The sequence below is a fragment of the Lepidothrix coronata genome, unplaced genomic scaffold (genome assembly GCF_001604755.1).
Source record: "Lepidothrix coronata isolate B3197 unplaced genomic scaffold, Lepidothrix_coronata-1.0 Scaffold17, whole genome shotgun sequence".
NCBI lineage: Eukaryota > Metazoa > Chordata > Aves > Passeriformes > Pipridae > Lepidothrix > Lepidothrix coronata.
This window is the reverse complement of record NW_016690197.1, coordinates 3,283,436-3,299,935: the sequence shown is the minus strand read 5'-3', so window position 1 is coordinate 3,299,935 and position 16,500 is coordinate 3,283,436. Positions and strand designations below refer to the sequence as shown.

Genomic DNA, 16,500 nt, shown 5'->3' with positions numbered 1-16,500 from the left:
TGAGCATAGCTGTGATTTTTCAGATATGTAAATAAAGCTAAGCTTGTAAGTAGCAAAGTAGGTTGTAGAACGTGCATAGTTGGAAGAGATGTGGGTGTATGAACCCCTTGAATTTGCAGTGACCTTCATCTCTGAAGCTGCATGTGCTATTCATAATAATAATAATAATAATAATCAGTCAGAATATGAGTTAATCAGATTACTCACTTCTGAGTAAATAAAATGATTTACACGGAAAGCCCAAGTGGTTTCCTGGCAAAAAACAGGCCATCAGTTTACACTACAAGTGACTATCTCCTAAAGCAGCTTGTGCATGTGGGAACAGCCAGCTATTGTTTTGCTGATTCCAAGCAAACTGCAGCCAAGGCAGGCCAGCTTCATCAGTTGTTTGGAAAGGATTGTGCCACTTTAAGAACACCAAGTGGGAGGCAACACAAGCACCACTGAACAAACAAGTACCTGTGTACACTGCTGTGCTCACCTGAGCCTCACACAGGTGAGGGGACGCTGCCCTCACCCTCCCTCGTTCGTTCTGCAGATTGAACACCTCTAACACACGCTCTTGCTGCCTGAGGGTGGAGGATGGACACCCAAACGAAGCAACACGATTTTTTGTGCAAGACACCTTGAGGACACTGAGAAGGTAAGAGTAGACAGAAAAGATCTGAATACCTGCAGGGCCACACAAGTTTTAGAGAAAGCCAGAACTTATTTCAGGTAGTCAAGTTGAGAAAGGTGAAAAAATTCAACACAAATTCAACTGCTTCGTGGCATTCCTGCAAAAATAAAGGGATAGTTAAATTATTTCTCATTTGGTTAAAAGGTTGTCAGCAGGGAAGATATGAAGAAGAAACTGTAGAGTTGCCATTCATATAATTTATTTTAAGTTCACTAATATCAAAATAAATTGCTAAATAGTTAGAATTATGTCTGCAACTAAATTGCATAGGGCAATGCTTTTTTCTCCTTTTAAACTTAGATCAGTTTGCATAAGTAATTCAAACGTGTTTAAAATCTAGATATTTCAGAACAAGAAATGTCTGTTTGACTCAGATGTAGGTAACTCATCTCTGCTACACATTCAATAATCAGAAAAATAATAGACATATGTCAGAATGTGTTATCTGACGTTAGACAAAATAAGAAAGTCAAAATCTTTGGGTCCAGAAAAGTGTGATTGATGATTCCTTTAAATAACAGCTGAGAAAATTCTCTTGCATTTTAACTTTTATTGTAATCACATGCTTCCTTTGGAAGTGAGGTGAAACTAAAGGCATGATCAGCATAATCCCAATAGTGTGCTATACCATTTTTACCTTATTAAATATTCTCTGTCTTCATCATAACTTTCTTTTTCAAAATCTTCTCCCAGGTTTCACGTATTTCATTTCTTCACCCAAATTTCATAATTTTTGTAAAGTATTTTAATCTAGATTTTTGTCCTGCTCTGACTTTACTCACAGGAAGCTAAATATATGCAGATTTTACTTAATCAGACTAAACTACAGCATGCTTTATAAATGCCGAAATACTGCATAAATGAATACTAAACTATTACAATTAGCACGGAATTCAAGTGTTATTTGTAGAGGGAGATATTTATAACAAACAATTTCAATGAAATTTCTTTTAATATTTAATGATTCTGAGAATTTTCATACACTCTTGGTTTGAAAGGTTTAGCCCTCTAGAGATCAAAGCAGCATCATTAGATCTTTCTAAGGTTTTATATAGTTGAAATGCAGCCTTTTCTCTTAGGTACCAAACTCATTAATTTGATTTCTGGCTCTTATAGGAAGGAGTTTTAAGTGATGCTTTTAACTTGCAGTATAGTTCTCTCTTGATCATCACCCTCATTTCAAGTCCGTGACTGTGCCAGACATCCACGTTTCAAAACTTTTCATGTTCCTACCATTTCCTACCTCTGCTTGTAACACAAGAAGTGTCAGAGAAATTCACCTTTCTGCAGGTGCACATGATTACAAGGCACACTATGGACATTGCAGCAGCAATGACCTCCCTCTTTAGAAAACAAATCATCTGTAATTATCTCTAACTATTAATAGGAAATTGGCAGTTAAGTTAGAGAACAAGTAAACAGTAGCACTTACTTTCCCCCACTTGAAGGCTAAATATTTTAATCACTGACTGCGTGGAAAATGAAGCAGAACAAGTCATCACTGTTGCTGGTTTATGCCTCTTGACTTGCTTTTCCATTAAAATAATTATGTGCCTGGGAGAAGAATGTTCACACCTCTGCGAAACAAGAAGTGTTCTGCAGCTCCAGTTGTGCTAAAGCACCTGGGAGTTCATCTTTGTATCTCACTGAGCAGCTCTCATATGCAGACAATATGAGAGCTGTAAGCCCTGTTTGTAGAAGATACTGGAATTTCAGTAGTAAATATCTGGTTTTATTTAGCATACTTAATTAGCATAATTTAGTGGAATTGGTGACCTACTAAAATATCAAAGACTGTAGAATCTGTTGAAGGAAAGGGAAGGGAAAGGAAAAAGGAAAGAGAAAGGAAAAGAAAAACAGGAAAAGGAAAAAGGGAAAAGGGAAAGGAAAAGAAAAAAAGGAAAAAAAAAAGGGAAAGGGAAAGGAAAAGGAAAAGGAAAAGGAAAAGGAAAAGGGAAAGGAAAAGGAAAAGGAAAAGGAAAAGGAAAAGGAAAAGGAAAAAAAGGAAAAGGAAAAGGAAGGAGCCATCCTGGACCAGCAGCCAAGGAAAGGGAGTCGTTCCCAAGGCCAGAAGGAAAACCCACCGGGAGGGCGAGAGCCCAGGCTGGCTAAAGTAAACGCATGTACACAGATCATAAGTCCCATTTGGAAGAAAATAATGCAGTGTCCCTCTTTGCTTTACAGCCTCGGACTCTTGAAATGGAGGAAATAACGGTGGAAACAGTCCTGGCCCCGTGGCAAATCCTGCTGGTGATCCTCGCCGCAGTGCTGACCATGAGTCTCCTCATGCTCCTGCCCCCCGCTGCCGTGGTGCTCTGGAGGATGAAGCGTGAGCCGCAGATCTCCCTGCACGGCTCGGTGTGAGCCAGCCCTGCAAACAGCTGCCACACCACCCATCCCTGCAGAGGATGGTTCGGAACGATCACATCTCTCAGGATCACTCTTTCTGCCCAAGATCCACCCAAAAGCAGCGGGTTTACCAGTCTATTGCTGCTTAGCTCCTGTGAGTAGAGAATGGGTGTAATTTTGTCGTCGTGAACTACAGTTCTGAGCACTTTGCCTTTCATCTTTTGGCTATATTTTAATTACTGTTATTGGCTCAGTTCCTAGACTGAGTTCTTCTCTTGTGTTATAATGGCCTGAAAGAGAAGCAAGCATAATGCAGCATTGTATTTCCTTAATTAATATCAGGAAAGCCTCGCTGTTTATAGTTACACTGTAAATATTACCAAAGCCTTCTAGCTGAAATGACTGACAGTTATGCAAGTGAACTTATCAAAAGCATGCAGGATACTCTAGGGAGGTAGTACTTTAGCCTGGTTGTATTGCAGAACCTAAAAAAATAAATAATCAGAGAATGGTGCAATAAATAAGCATATTGTGCTTCTTTTGTCTGATCTGAAAACTTACTCGCCTAAAATGTTCTTAATGTCTTTCCTTCCATATGAGTTCTTTTCTCTCTGCAACATCCAAGTGCCAGAACACAAAGCCCCCCCCCATCCTGGAGCAGGAGCATGAGGGATGGCCCAATGCTCAGACACGCCTGGACAAACACCAACGTGAGGTTAATGCAAACATACAGCAACTGTTTGCCTGAAATAAAATTATGCAAATTTACTTTGGGAAATAATATTATCAAGTTTACTTCAGTTTTTAACTGTCTTGTAGAGGCTTATTGGGTCAACCTCCCTTTCTAATATATAAATGATAACTTGGATGGTGGGCATAGAACAAAACTGTTTCTCTGCAAGTTTTTGGAAAAAAAAACCAAAAACAAAAACACCCAGCAACCTAATCTACAGCTTAATATCAAATTTATGGCACATCATATTAAAGCTTTCCAGCCTAATTCTTCCACATTATGTGATGCTCATTATCAGGATTTCTGACACACAGAATTAATTTAATTAAACAGATTTAATAGTTTCTGTTCATTTACAAGAGCAATGGATTTGATTTCCTTACAAAATACAATATTAGTTTTCTTTTTTTGGTTGGTTTAGGAAGCCATCAGAATAGATTAATATAATTGAGAGAAAAAATGTTTTTTAACACCAGTTGAAAAAATATACTGGAAACTGCTCCAGATATTTTAGCTGAGCATCAGCTGTTAATGAACTGGCTGAAAAGACTCAAACCCATTACAATTTCGTTTGATAGAGATCATTTGTTTGACAGAAATAAACAAACCCACCAGTGATTCAAAAGCCATTGCTTTTCTTTAAGACTACAGCACTTTTGTCTCCAACATAATGACTTAAGTTACTGCTGCATGGTTTATAAGCAGCCAAAGCAGCCAAATCATCCCTTTGCTGGTGTAATTATCTGCTCTATTCATTGTCATATGACTGTCTGCTCCTGGGCCCAAAAGCAGCTGCTGTTTTCTTTTGCTTGTAGTGACTGGATTTTAAGTCTGAAATATAAGCATGTAAATATATATCTGAATCATTTATCCAATTAATGATGTAAAGGTCAATTATACATCATGTAGCACAAAACTATGCTGTCTGTGTCTGAGAGATTGTCAGGAATAGGAAAAAGGTAAAGAAGGGAAAGGAAACACAAACAGATGAGCTGTCTGTCTTCAGACCTACAGCTTCAGTGTTTGCTCAACAGAAGAAAATTAAAATATAACTCCAAGCACAGATTCCACTAAAAACCAAGCAATAACTAAGCTTCTTGTTTACATTTCATAATAATTCACATGCACATCTCTTTGGTAGCTACAGCTCCACAAATTAACTGAATTACCAGGGCTAAGCTGTCTTTGGTCTTCACTTGCCCCAAGTGCCAGGTGGACAATGGACAGGTTTTCTGCTGGTGTTCTAAACCCCAGTCAAGCAGGCACATAAATAAAGAATTACATCCCTACAACCAGTAACTGTTATGACATTCATTGTTTTAATGTTCATCAGAGCAACAATAGTGATTAATTGGCAACTATAAAAGTAAGTAGAACTATGGCCCTTTCTCATCAAAGATGACCCCTGACAGAGAACGATTTCTGATAACAATTAGTGTGTTTAAATAATGACTGCATCCATTAAAAAACTGTAATCCTTATTTAATTCCAGCTAGACAAATTTAAGCCATAAAAGTGAACTTCTTTCTTTGGCTATGTCATTCGATTTAGTCTATATCTCTGTACGCCAAAGCTGAGGTCATATTGTGACTATGGTCTCTAGTCCTTTAACTAAATAAAAGCTGTANCACTTCTACCATGAGCTATGTCATTCGATTTAGTCTATATCTCTGTACGCCAAAGCTGAGGTCATATTGTGACTATGGTCTCTAGTCCTTTAACTAAATAAAAGCTGTATGCTTACATGTCTTAGAAATGATTTCACTGCTCTGCTTCTCTTGTCAAAATACCCATGTCAGACTGCAGGCAGCTGGCTGGTCTGTGGCACAAGCTTTTTTGTGCTAGTAACCGCAGATGATACAATCAGCCTCCTCATCCCGTTTGGAGCTGTCAATGCCTTGCTCAGCAAGCTCTTTGAGGAAGATGTTTAGCTGCTCTCTCTGAGTTTCAGGGAAGGCTACTGTGTGCAGACAGGTGCTGTTGCTGGGGAAATAGGCAGATTTAGCTCCACCGATGGCCATCTCAGAGGCTGGAAAGATCAAAGATGACCAAAAGGAAAATTAAAAAAAAAAAAAAGGCAGCTGAATTACTTAGCTTAGACTTGTCCTGGTCTTTAAACAAGTGCTAGACTAGTCTCCAACTTGGAATAAAAGTGCCTTGATGATTGCTTTTGTTAAGCCTTAGAAAACAACTGCTTTAGCAACAAGGCACTGTCAACAGTAAAATATTTTTCCACTAACCATAGGAGAGATAGGGTAGCCCATTTGTGTATTTATATACACATTTGTTTTTAAATTAAGGCAATAACAGCAGAGTCAGACAGCCTGCTCAGGGTCACAGATTGCTCAATGGGCACAAGGGAAGCAGACTTAAAACCCTTGGGCTGCTGCATGAAGACGCTGGCTGGGGACCAGCTGCTGGGGTTTATTGTGTACACACAGGGAATAGTGCAGGTGCTGGCCAATTTTACTGAGATTCTGCAAGTACTGCTGCAAGATAAACAGTTTTATATTCTACTGCTGTCTGTCCAGTGGGTCACACAGACTTTGTGCAACAGGGGGTTTGTGTCAAGGTGATACCAATTTCCTGTTAAAAAAAAAAAGGTGCACCTTCCCACAAATATTGCACATATGTCATATTTGCTATCCCAAGCTGAAATGGCAGTGCTCAGGCCTTTGTGATAATTTTAAAGCTAACGTGATTTCTCATTCAGCAGTTTGCCAGCCCAGAGCTAGCTCTCAAAATGTCACACATGCCAAGGTTGTTACACGTGCCAAGAAAGAAAACCTTTTCTTTCCTCCTTTTTTTTAAACAAAAGAGACAGAGCCTCCCGTCCTCATGAACAGATATGTCTGAGGAATACTCACGGTTGCAAACAGCCAGTTCCTTTCCCCCAGCAAGCTGCGTGGTCCAGGAAAACCCAGTGGCATTGCCACATACTTCATACAGTCTGCTGCTTCTGAGGAACTGAAAGTCATAACCCTTGGGAAACAATGACAGGGAGCAAATAAACAAACAGTGTCTTAGGATAGGTCATGGTAACTGTAAGATGAAGAAACATTCAGCCAGCGAAGATCAATATAAACACTACAACCAATCCTTCTAAGGAACACAAAAAGGCATAGCAAGGAAAATTATGCATTACACAATAAACAGCTGTAAATTACTGCATGGATGCAGCAATATAGCAGCAGTAAGCCACGAGTGTTACCTTGTTGCACATGGGTTTGCAGTACTGAGCGCTGTCGATGGTGACACACACCAGCCCACCGTTTCTTGGGGCCAGTGGGAGAGGGCATGGAGGCAGCTGCTTGCAAACTTTTGAGTGGATTAAAAACAAACAAAAAAACCAAACCAAAACAAAAAAAAACCACAAAAAAACCCCCAAAACAAACAGACAAACAAACAAAAAAGCAAGAAAACTATGTATCAGAGTGAAAGTGATTATAAAAGTCTCCCCTTCCCAAGCAAACTCTTTGACCTGGGTATGGTTGATAACTGCCCCCACTAGCTGACTGTCAAAGTAAGCATTTTCGCTTGTTTGAAGATTTTTTTTCCCTTTTTATTTTTTTGGCAACACCCAATTTTCCCATCACTTTCCCACCACAACAGTGTCAGCACCAGTTACACTTCAGAGATGGCTCAAAGGGGTATTCACGTTCACAGCACTGACATTCAGTACTAGTATGGCCAAAATTAGCCAAATATTTCTTGGAAAAATATGACTGGCATACTGGCTCCCAGACACCAAGGAGGCTCTGGCTGGAGGGTGGAGATGGCCCTGCTGCCCCTGTGACTCTTCAGTGCTGCTCAGCACCGGTGTCTGAGCTGCAGGAACAGAGGGTCTGCTCATATTTGTGCTGCTGTGCCTCCCCAGTCCCTGCCAGCCCAGTGGTTAAGCACCTGTACCTCCTGCTGCTTATTTCCACCAAGAAATGCAGACATTTGTTTTACTATGACTACAGGGAGAACAAATTTTCTTAATGCTTCTCCACTGCCACTTAACAACCAGGAAAGGGGAGCGTTGGTACAGGAGGGGACTCACATTTCTCTTGAACAGGGCGCAGGAGATCAAGTGTTTCTTGCAGTGTCCAGACAAGGGAATTGATTGACGTTTTCTTACCCTTGGCAATCATTTCAGGAAGGCATTTTGAATATTTCTATGGATATAAGGGAGAAAATGTCTAAGTTTAAGAGGAAAAACCTTGGAGCCTTGGAGTTAATTAATTAAAGTGGTCATATATTTTTCCTTTTCTTTTTTTTCTTAATACATAACGAGAACCATCTGGAAAATTGTATAGCTTTCAGTAATCCTAATCTCCCTACAATGTTTTGAAAGAAATCTGGCTTTCTTTTAAAACTGTGACTAGATAGGATTTTTCCATCATATTGAGCTCAAGAAGAGGACTGGTGGTTTTCTTCCTATATATGAAAAGATGCCTTTGTAAATAACTATATGTACTTTATTTCTATATAAAACACTGGTTTGTTACAGTTATCTTCTGAATGCTGGCACCTTACAGACTCTGTATGTTTGTGTGTGTAAAAAAAAAAATCTGTTTGTGAATGCGTGCAAACAAAGAAGTTAATGAATTCTTAGCTAGCTATTGTTATTTATATAGCTATACTGTTTATGTTAAAGCCACTTTATATGTATCCAGAGCAAAGCAAAACTGGAAAATAAATCCACAAGGACATTTTTTTGGTCTAGCAGTAGCAGGACCAAAGACATGGCAAAGCAAATGACACTGATATTTTTCTGCCCCTGCATGTCCTCTCCTCCCTCCCCAGCACGTACCTTGCACGTTGCCAAAGCAGTACATGAGTCGTGCTTGCCCAGCCAGCCCAGGCAGAGGTGGCAGGAGCCCACCAGCACAGGAGGGGGGTGCAGAGCAGGCCCTGGAGTGGCCAGTGCAGCCAAGCTCTTACCTCAAGACTCTCATTCACATCATCTATGGTTGCACTTTCGCATTCACTTGGACTGGCAAAAGCTCCGATTTCAGTAAAATCTAAAAGACAAGCAGAAGCAGGTACTTAGCAATGTAATAATCCTTCCTGACACATCAACAAACCCCAAATACCACATCATAGTGCTTATTTAGAGGAATTGTGCCACTATCCTGCAGTCCTAGTCCTGTCTTGTATACCTGAGGTGATCAGGGCTCAAATGTGAATAAGCTGTACAAATATTGATTTATTTGAAGCAGTTAGCAATCTGAACATCGTTTGTGGCCTCTTGGGGCTGGGTTCCTGAGCAGGGTCCTTCATTTCTGTAAGACAGCCACTAATAATCATTATTAATACTAATTTTTATAAAATTAATTTATAATTTGTAATACTAATTATTAATAATACTAATAATTGTTAACCATATTCAAGAATGGCAATAACTTACCTGCAAGAAGCAGTGCTGAACTTAGGAAAACCAGTGTTTTCCACCATGAGCAGGAGCAGAACAACATTTTTTTCCTACAGGAGACCAGGGGCTAATTACCTGTTGCTTGTGGTGCCCAGGAGCAAAAGCACTGGAGTCAGGCACAGAGCTGCCTGTCTCTGGGTCACTGGTTGTTTACAGTGGGCCTGGCTCCAAGGCAGAGCTGTGATAAGGGATTAGGGGGATGAACATGCTGCCCTACTTGCCAGGAAGCCCAAGGAGAGCTTGCCAGCAGGGTTTACAGAGGGCAAGGGGCGTTCTCTTTAGGGTACTGAGCCGGATCGGCTTCTCTGCTGCTGCCAACTCCACTGGGAAATTTTCAGATTAACTGGTTTACTGTAAACATGTTTAGTGTATGCACATTCTTGTGTGCTCTTGCTCTCTATCTACCTTCCCATCTGTCTCTGTTTGTCTGTCTCTCTCACACACATACTCTCATAGAAGACATAAGAATGCCTTACCTACAGGGCTCCACCTCATATCTTATGGTCCAAGAGAAAGCTCAGAACATCAAATGACAACTGATTTGAACCAAGGGGTTATACCCTGTATCCTGTAGCATCCAGAATTTAGCTACTTTTTTTTTTTTTCATGGAGCCATGAACCTCATATGCTCATATCCACTAATGGCAAAAAGCTGAATAACTAGTAGAATTGCCACAGAAGTTTGATCATTTACCCTACACATTTACTAGCAGATTAATCCAATTATCCAGCTACTGCTAACATGATAGGGGTGTGCTGACCCCATCTGTAAAATCCAGGGTTCACAGACATAGCCTTTCATCTGACAGCCTGTTACCCCCCCCCACACACACACACTGCCAAGCCTTGCCTGGCCATCAGTCAGCTACAGACACAACCCCCACCCACCCCTCCTGTCCAACAAACCTTTAATTGTTGTTACTATCACTACCAGAGCAGAACTGTTCATTTTGTCCACAGGTGGTTTTTTTTGTTGAGACATGGACATGCTGCTTCTGTGCTGTGTTACACACCACATTTATTTATAAGGCACTTACTTTCTCAGGTTTCTTTTTTTTAAAATTTTTCATTCATTTGCTTCTGTTGGTTGTAATCTGATGTATTACGACCAGGTGATCCTGAAGAAGTTAAGCCAACAGCAAGACATCCAGCACATTCACAAAGAAGTGTCTTCTTATGCCATCTCAGGAACATTAGCGTACTTAATAAAGAGGAACAACCTCTGGCTTGACCAGATAGACTTTGTGTTTATGACATACTTGAAAGGAATAAATGGCAGCTTTTCCTTTAGCATTCATCACGGTCAGCCACTCTCCACCACATCTATTTGGGAGGCACTGTACAAAGACATTTAGTTAGGACATAAACACAGGGTGGCAGCATTTCTCCAGCGCAGAAGATTTAATAGAAAGCTGGGTAAACCACGAAGTCCCTGTTGGGGGCCATACACAGATAACTCTTGTATTTCAGAATTAAGTCCCCCTTGTTGCCTACTGACAAACAAAGCTGATCACAGAAGATCTCACAGGCTTCAAATTTAAACAAACCTGTGATTAATCCACAGTCCTTTGCGAAAAGTAGCTCACCACAATCTAGGAGAACACAGCACATGGGCACAGAAACGTCCTTGCCCTCAGCCTGGACCAATCCAGCCCACGTGCACAGCAGCAACCCTGACCTGTCAGGAGCAGAGGTTGTCACTGGCTCCAGCAGGAGCACACCACCCAGCAGTACCCAAACCCCACAGGCAAGGATGTTTTTCTGTGCGCGTGGGGCACACACAGCCAGCTAGGGCCCAGCTCTCTGGCCAAATTTTAACCTCATGCTTTGTGTTATGTTGCAGTTATTTCTCTGTGCTTTACTTTATTCCCAAATTACATCCAACACAGAAAGCCATGCAATAAACCTAAAGTTTGGGAGCAAAAATTATGGAAGAATACTGTATAAGACCAACCTAAGAGTCACAAATAAGAATACTTATTCACCAAGGTTCTACTAATCACAAGGACTAAAGAGCAATCACACATGTATTATAAGACAAATTTGTATCACAATTCCAAAATCTAATAAAAAAATTCAATTATGTTGGTAAACTAAAATCCTACAAGAGTATAAGAGGCTGAGTTGAGATGAACCATTACACTGCAATATTAAAAAAAACCAAAACACAGAAAAAGAGACCCCTTTACATTCAGGGTAGGAAAAAGCTTTTTATTCTATGATTGTTGTTTCATAGGAGACCACTTATGTTTCAAAAACACAGGTAATTGAAACACAACAATAACAGCACATATACAGTGACAGTGATTTAAATATTACATATAGGATAACATCTTTTACAAAAGAGGCCAAGATAGGGTTGTGTGATATTCAGCCTTCTCCCATCAAAGCAACCCCCAGCTGTATGCAATGCTAACTCCAGTAAGGAAATTGGACCCCAGAATTTCCCATCATCTAATTAGAAGCAAGAGATCTGCTGATCCTTAGTCAGAGTTGGGAAAGTTGTCTTCACCTTTGCCCATCAAAGGTTTGAGGTTCAGCTATTGGTTTGAGTACCTGAGTCACACTTTGTCTTTATGAAAAGAACCAACAGAGCAGCAGCTAAGAGTAAACTGTATTTTGTTGTCTTATGCTGATTGAAAAAACAGACTCTGTCCATTATATCTTGGATAATAAAAGACACTGAGGGTTAAAAAAAAATCAATTTCCAAGAAAATATCCTTTTCTTTCTTTCCATTTAAAATCTAAAATTCCTTTTGCTGAATGCAAAGCTGTCAAATTTGATTTTCAGAAGCACCCTCATCATTAGTGGACTTCCTTTCTGTTTTTAAGAGGTGACAGCTAATGTCAAAACACAAGTTTTTTAGGCACTTCCCATGGGAATTCCTTTCTTCCAAAGTGACCATAACAAGCAGTCTTCTGGTAAATGGGTTTTTTCAGATCCAAATCCCTGTGTATATAATAAAAAGAAGAGAAAATTTGTTATATTAAGATACTTCATGATAACTACTATTAAAATCCTGATGTTGAAAGCCATTTCACACACTTAGTCGAACAAGCATATTCTGGAGATGCAAGCACACCAGTGAACGTGTCCAATGGGGACAACAAAAGTGACAACACAACTTAAATGTCGAGTACTTTAGGACTGCAGGCCTTATTATTGTGAGTTATTAGTTGTAGGTGAAAACATGAAATAATCTTCAATTAATTTTGTAAAACAAAACATATCTTTGTTTTCACAGCAAAGTAATATAAAATTATTGGAATACAGAAGTTGTTTTATTCAAATTCCATATATTATTGAAGGCCAATTGCTGAAAGTATATGTTGCATATGAAACTTGAAAAATATATCTGTAATCTTAAAATATATGGCACACGGGGAGAACCATAAAAACTGTCAACTGTAAATACTGACAAAATGACAGAATGAGAGAAAGTCCTCCTGTACTGCATGGAACAATTCCCTGCTGGTTCAAGAGGCTGCCTCTTACAGTGTAACAGCTAAAGATTTTGGAAGAAGCCACTTCTAGGATGTGACCACCAGGATATTTTCCTTTTTGTGTGTTTCTATACCTGACAATGACTCCGGGTCGAAGATCAAAGTTTTTGTGTACGATGTCCAGCAGCTCCTTCTCTGTTTTTTGGGAAGTTCCATAAGTGAACAATGAAATGGACAGTGGATGAGCAACCCCAATGGCATAAGAAACCTGTGTGGAAAAAAGGCACCATAGTTAGCCAATAAACACAGCACCTCAGGGAACAACAGTATGCAGCAGAGGAAAGCGTTCATTTTTGAATCTCCTTATGCAAACTAAGGCCTCTCCTTTACTTCTCATATTTGCACAATCTATATTCATAGAAAAAAAGAATACTTTGAAAATGCTGAGGTCTCTGGATGACTTTCTTCCCATTATCCAGTCATCCCATGCTCATTTCCATAACAGTAAGTGTCAGAGGGTTGAGGGCTCAATAAAAATCCAGAAAAATGGCCCATAAAACGAAAGCTAAATGAACAGTTCCAGCTTCAAGAAGCTGATATTGATGACATTACAGTGGTTTTGAACCAAGCACATCAAATTTTCCCTTCTTCAACCCCCAAACCATCACTGAAACCACTTCTACTACAGGGTCTTGTATGATGTGTATTCCAAGTAAATCTGAAAAGGAAACATCTCTTCGAGAAAGGCAACATTCTTGGCAAACCACACCTGGACCAGGACACGGCGGCAGAGCCCAGCCTTCACCAGAGACTTGGCCACCCAGCGGGCTGCGTATGCGGCCGACCGATCCACCTTCGTGTAGTCCTTGCCCGAAAAGGCACCACCTCCGTGGGCTCCCCAGCCACCGTAAGTGTCCACTATGATCTTCCGCCCAGTAACACCAGCATCACCCTAAAGCAGCAAAAGAATTTGTCCATTTTACAGTCTGTTCTACTGTAAGTCTCAAACAAGGCTATGCGTTCCTTCAGAAGACTGCAACAACGTGTAAGGTAGTTCACCACACAGGGAATGCTGTGGGGTAGCTGAAGGAATGAACTCGTCTCACCAAGCTACAACAGTGGCTATAACTGTTCTTTAAAGCCAGATTCACAAGACAAGCCATTCATCAATTTGTCTGGTAATCAAGCAAACAGGTTTACACACAGATAGCTAGAGCATGCACTGCCTGTTTTAAAAGTGAATATTCCTGGCAATATGGAAACTTTAGTTTAGAAATTATGTACCTATGATACCCAAATCAGTTACAGAATATTGCTAAGAAACTATGTGCCATATAGGAACCAATGAGAGATTTCACACTCTTTAAAAAAAAAAAATCCCACAAAAAACCCCAAAACCCCAAAAAGCCCCACAACAAAAAAATCAGGCTTTCATATCTTTTGGTCAAAATCTGAAGTTGTGTAAATATTAAATAGTAAATGTTTGGGTTTTTTATTTACCATCAAAAGGTATGCCAGTGGTACCTTATACATCATTATATGGATGCTGGCACCCAGCACTTCTAGTGCAGTGTCAGAGACTGTCATACAAATATGTACTAAAAAACACATTTCCAACCTCAAAGTATTTATAGTATAATTTAAACTGTACACAACAGCTATGGAGTACTAGGCAGTAATAAGTAACTGAGAAGGAAGGATTACTTCTTTCTAAGAACAGATACTTATAGATGAATATTCTAAAATATTAAATAAGGAAGTGCAGGTAAACTTCTAGCTGCCTACACAGCTATCCTGACTGCTCCTTACAAGAACCTCATATTTTCATTTGATCTGGGTTAGCTGATCAACAGCTGACTAATTGTCTGACCCCTACAGTTTACTAAATCCTTAAGTTTTTGGTGTGAATGGAAATGTGTCCAAATTTGAAATTCAGTTGCCACCTGTGCAGGCAGATTTGAAATTCTTTGTCTCAAAACATCACGTCACTAAAATTCAACTGCTGGAATGTTTGCACGGCAAACACAAGTGGAGAGTCAACGTTTTTCTTAGGAAGGCTATGCATATGCACAGAAGAAAAACTTTGGCACTGTTTGTTTCATTCTGCTAAGAAAGAAGCAAGATGTAAATTTTCAGATAATTTAGGCTGCCTAAAGGAACCCGTCCTCGGGTTCTTCTGCTTGGCTTGTCCTTAATTTTTGATGACACAGACAGTTGCAATGAGAACACCTTTTGTGCCTTCATGACTTGACAGCAGAACAGAGTGAGAGGGAAAGAAATAAATGGACATGTGAAAGGGTGTTTCAAAGGTGCTGAACAAGCACAAGTGCATCTGTAAAGCATGTGGAAGTCATTATTGTGATGAGCTGTAATGTCCTCACCACACCAGAGGGTTTTGCTGTTGGGAAAACAGTGACAGCAGCAAAACTAATGATTTTGCCATAGCCAGAACTCAAGGCACCACTGCACTCAAAAACATAAGTGAAATACATGTACCTTCCTTAGATGAACTGAGCTGGAGGTTAAGGCAGCTTTCTACAGCTAGCCTTGTTAAAAATATAACTGAGTAACCAGAAGGTACAAGATATTCAAGGCAAGAAAAGAAATAGTTATTTTCTGGTTGCTGCAATGCTATTGTAAATTGCACAAGTGCTGATAGCAGTTGTAAGGTCACGGACACAGAGGCTGGTTGACCCATACTAAGTAAACTTAGCCCAGGTTTAAAAAGCTGTAAACAGACACTTTGACATGCCTCTGTTTGTATGTGCAAACATATGCAATAGAGCTCTAGCACAGGAGTAGAAAGGGTATTCCTGGGTGGGTTATCATATGTAATTATATTACATTTTTAAATGGATGCAGTTCAGTACACATCTGAAAGATTTACATTTTTAATGGGTGCAGCTTAGTGCACACATAAAAATTTTCATATATGTAGCCTTCTTTTTGTATGTAGCTGTAATTGCTGCATTGGTTCCTTCAAGTTATGGCTCAAGTTTGACTCTCCATTTGTTCATAGTCTAGGATGTCAATGATACACAAAACTACACTAATACAACCAATTCAACTGCACAAAAATAAATTTTTTTATAGGAACATTATTATAATGATGAGTCTCAACCCCCTCCTACCTGTTACGTGGCCCTAAGGTAAAAAAGACACAGCACCTTAGAAATAATTCTGGCAAATTCCAGTAAGTGCATGAATTTAAACAACAAAGGAAAAACGGTGTCTACTTGGATTTATTGTAAAATTGAACCTAATCTCCGGAAGGAGCTCTGAAATTTTGCTATTGTTGTTCTGAAAGGGTCTGAAGACTAAAACATTGGTAATGGTGAATTTGTTTTCAAAAACCAAATCTCAGAGACTGGAAGTTCTGCCTGACTTCTGTGAGTGCAGGATCAAATTATAAATCCCAGCTCCTGCGTTGCCTAAATAAAGTAAAATGAACATTTCTTTTCTCACCAGAAGAAGCCTACTGGGGCTGATTTTCAGGACAGATGAGCACCTTCAGCTCTTACTGGTGTCAGGCAGAAGAGTGAGAGCTATGCAGATCTGAAAATCAGGTTCACTGTTTAAGACAAGCAAACTTTCTCTTGTCCATCTCTCTGCAAGAAATGCTTTCAATGAGAAAGGACTGCATGTCTCAGTGATGGTCTCAAGGGGGTTTGAGGAAACTCAGAACTGGGCTGTACATTCCACATGCAATGTAAGATTCAGCTCAACCTGCCTGCCTAGTCACAGCACATGTACAATATAATCATGCTGTCAAAGGTTATTTTGGCATGAAATCCTGAGCCCTTGTCCCACATACAACTGCAGGAAAAACTTGCATTAAGCAGCTTTCACCTTATGCCTAAGGACAGACATGCCGAA

The 16,500-nt window shown here is 39.8% G+C and overlaps 2 protein-coding genes and 1 long non-coding RNA gene across 3 annotated transcripts in view; 1 reads left to right on the top strand and 2 right to left on the bottom strand.

The window, feature by feature from the left end:
- The first annotated feature begins 530 nt into the window (after positions 1-530).
- On the top strand, positions 531-3,549 carry LOC108493531. Its single transcript, XR_001873507.1, has 2 exons — positions 531-643; positions 2,864-3,549. It is a non-coding gene; the product is annotated as an uncharacterized LOC108493531 (long non-coding RNA).
- Positions 3,550-5,389: 1,840 nt separating this feature from the next.
- On the bottom strand, positions 5,390-9,354 carry LOC108493527. Its single transcript, XM_017807068.1, has 6 exons — positions 9,157-9,354; positions 8,691-8,770; positions 7,807-7,921; positions 6,973-7,079; positions 6,629-6,743; positions 5,390-5,790 (listed from the first exon to the last, which is right to left on the bottom strand). Exons 1-6 carry the CDS (start codon positions 9,221-9,223, stop codon positions 5,603-5,605), a joined length of 672 nt encoding a protein of 223 aa, XP_017662557.1. The 5' UTR covers positions 9,224-9,354; the 3' UTR covers positions 5,390-5,602.
- Positions 9,355-11,364: 2,010 nt separating this feature from the next.
- Positions 11,365-16,500, bottom strand: part of MAT1A (methionine adenosyltransferase 1A) — an 18,122-nt gene continuing 12,986 nt past the window's right edge. The window contains exons 6-8 of the mRNA XM_017806860.1: positions 13,394-13,576; positions 12,759-12,892; positions 11,365-12,130 (exon numbers count right to left, since the gene is read on the bottom strand). Coding sequence (XP_017662349.1) covers positions 12,028-12,130; positions 12,759-12,892; positions 13,394-13,576 — 420 coding nt within the window. The 3' untranslated portion in view covers positions 11,365-12,027. The remainder of the gene's footprint in view (positions 12,131-12,758; positions 12,893-13,393; positions 13,577-16,500) is intronic.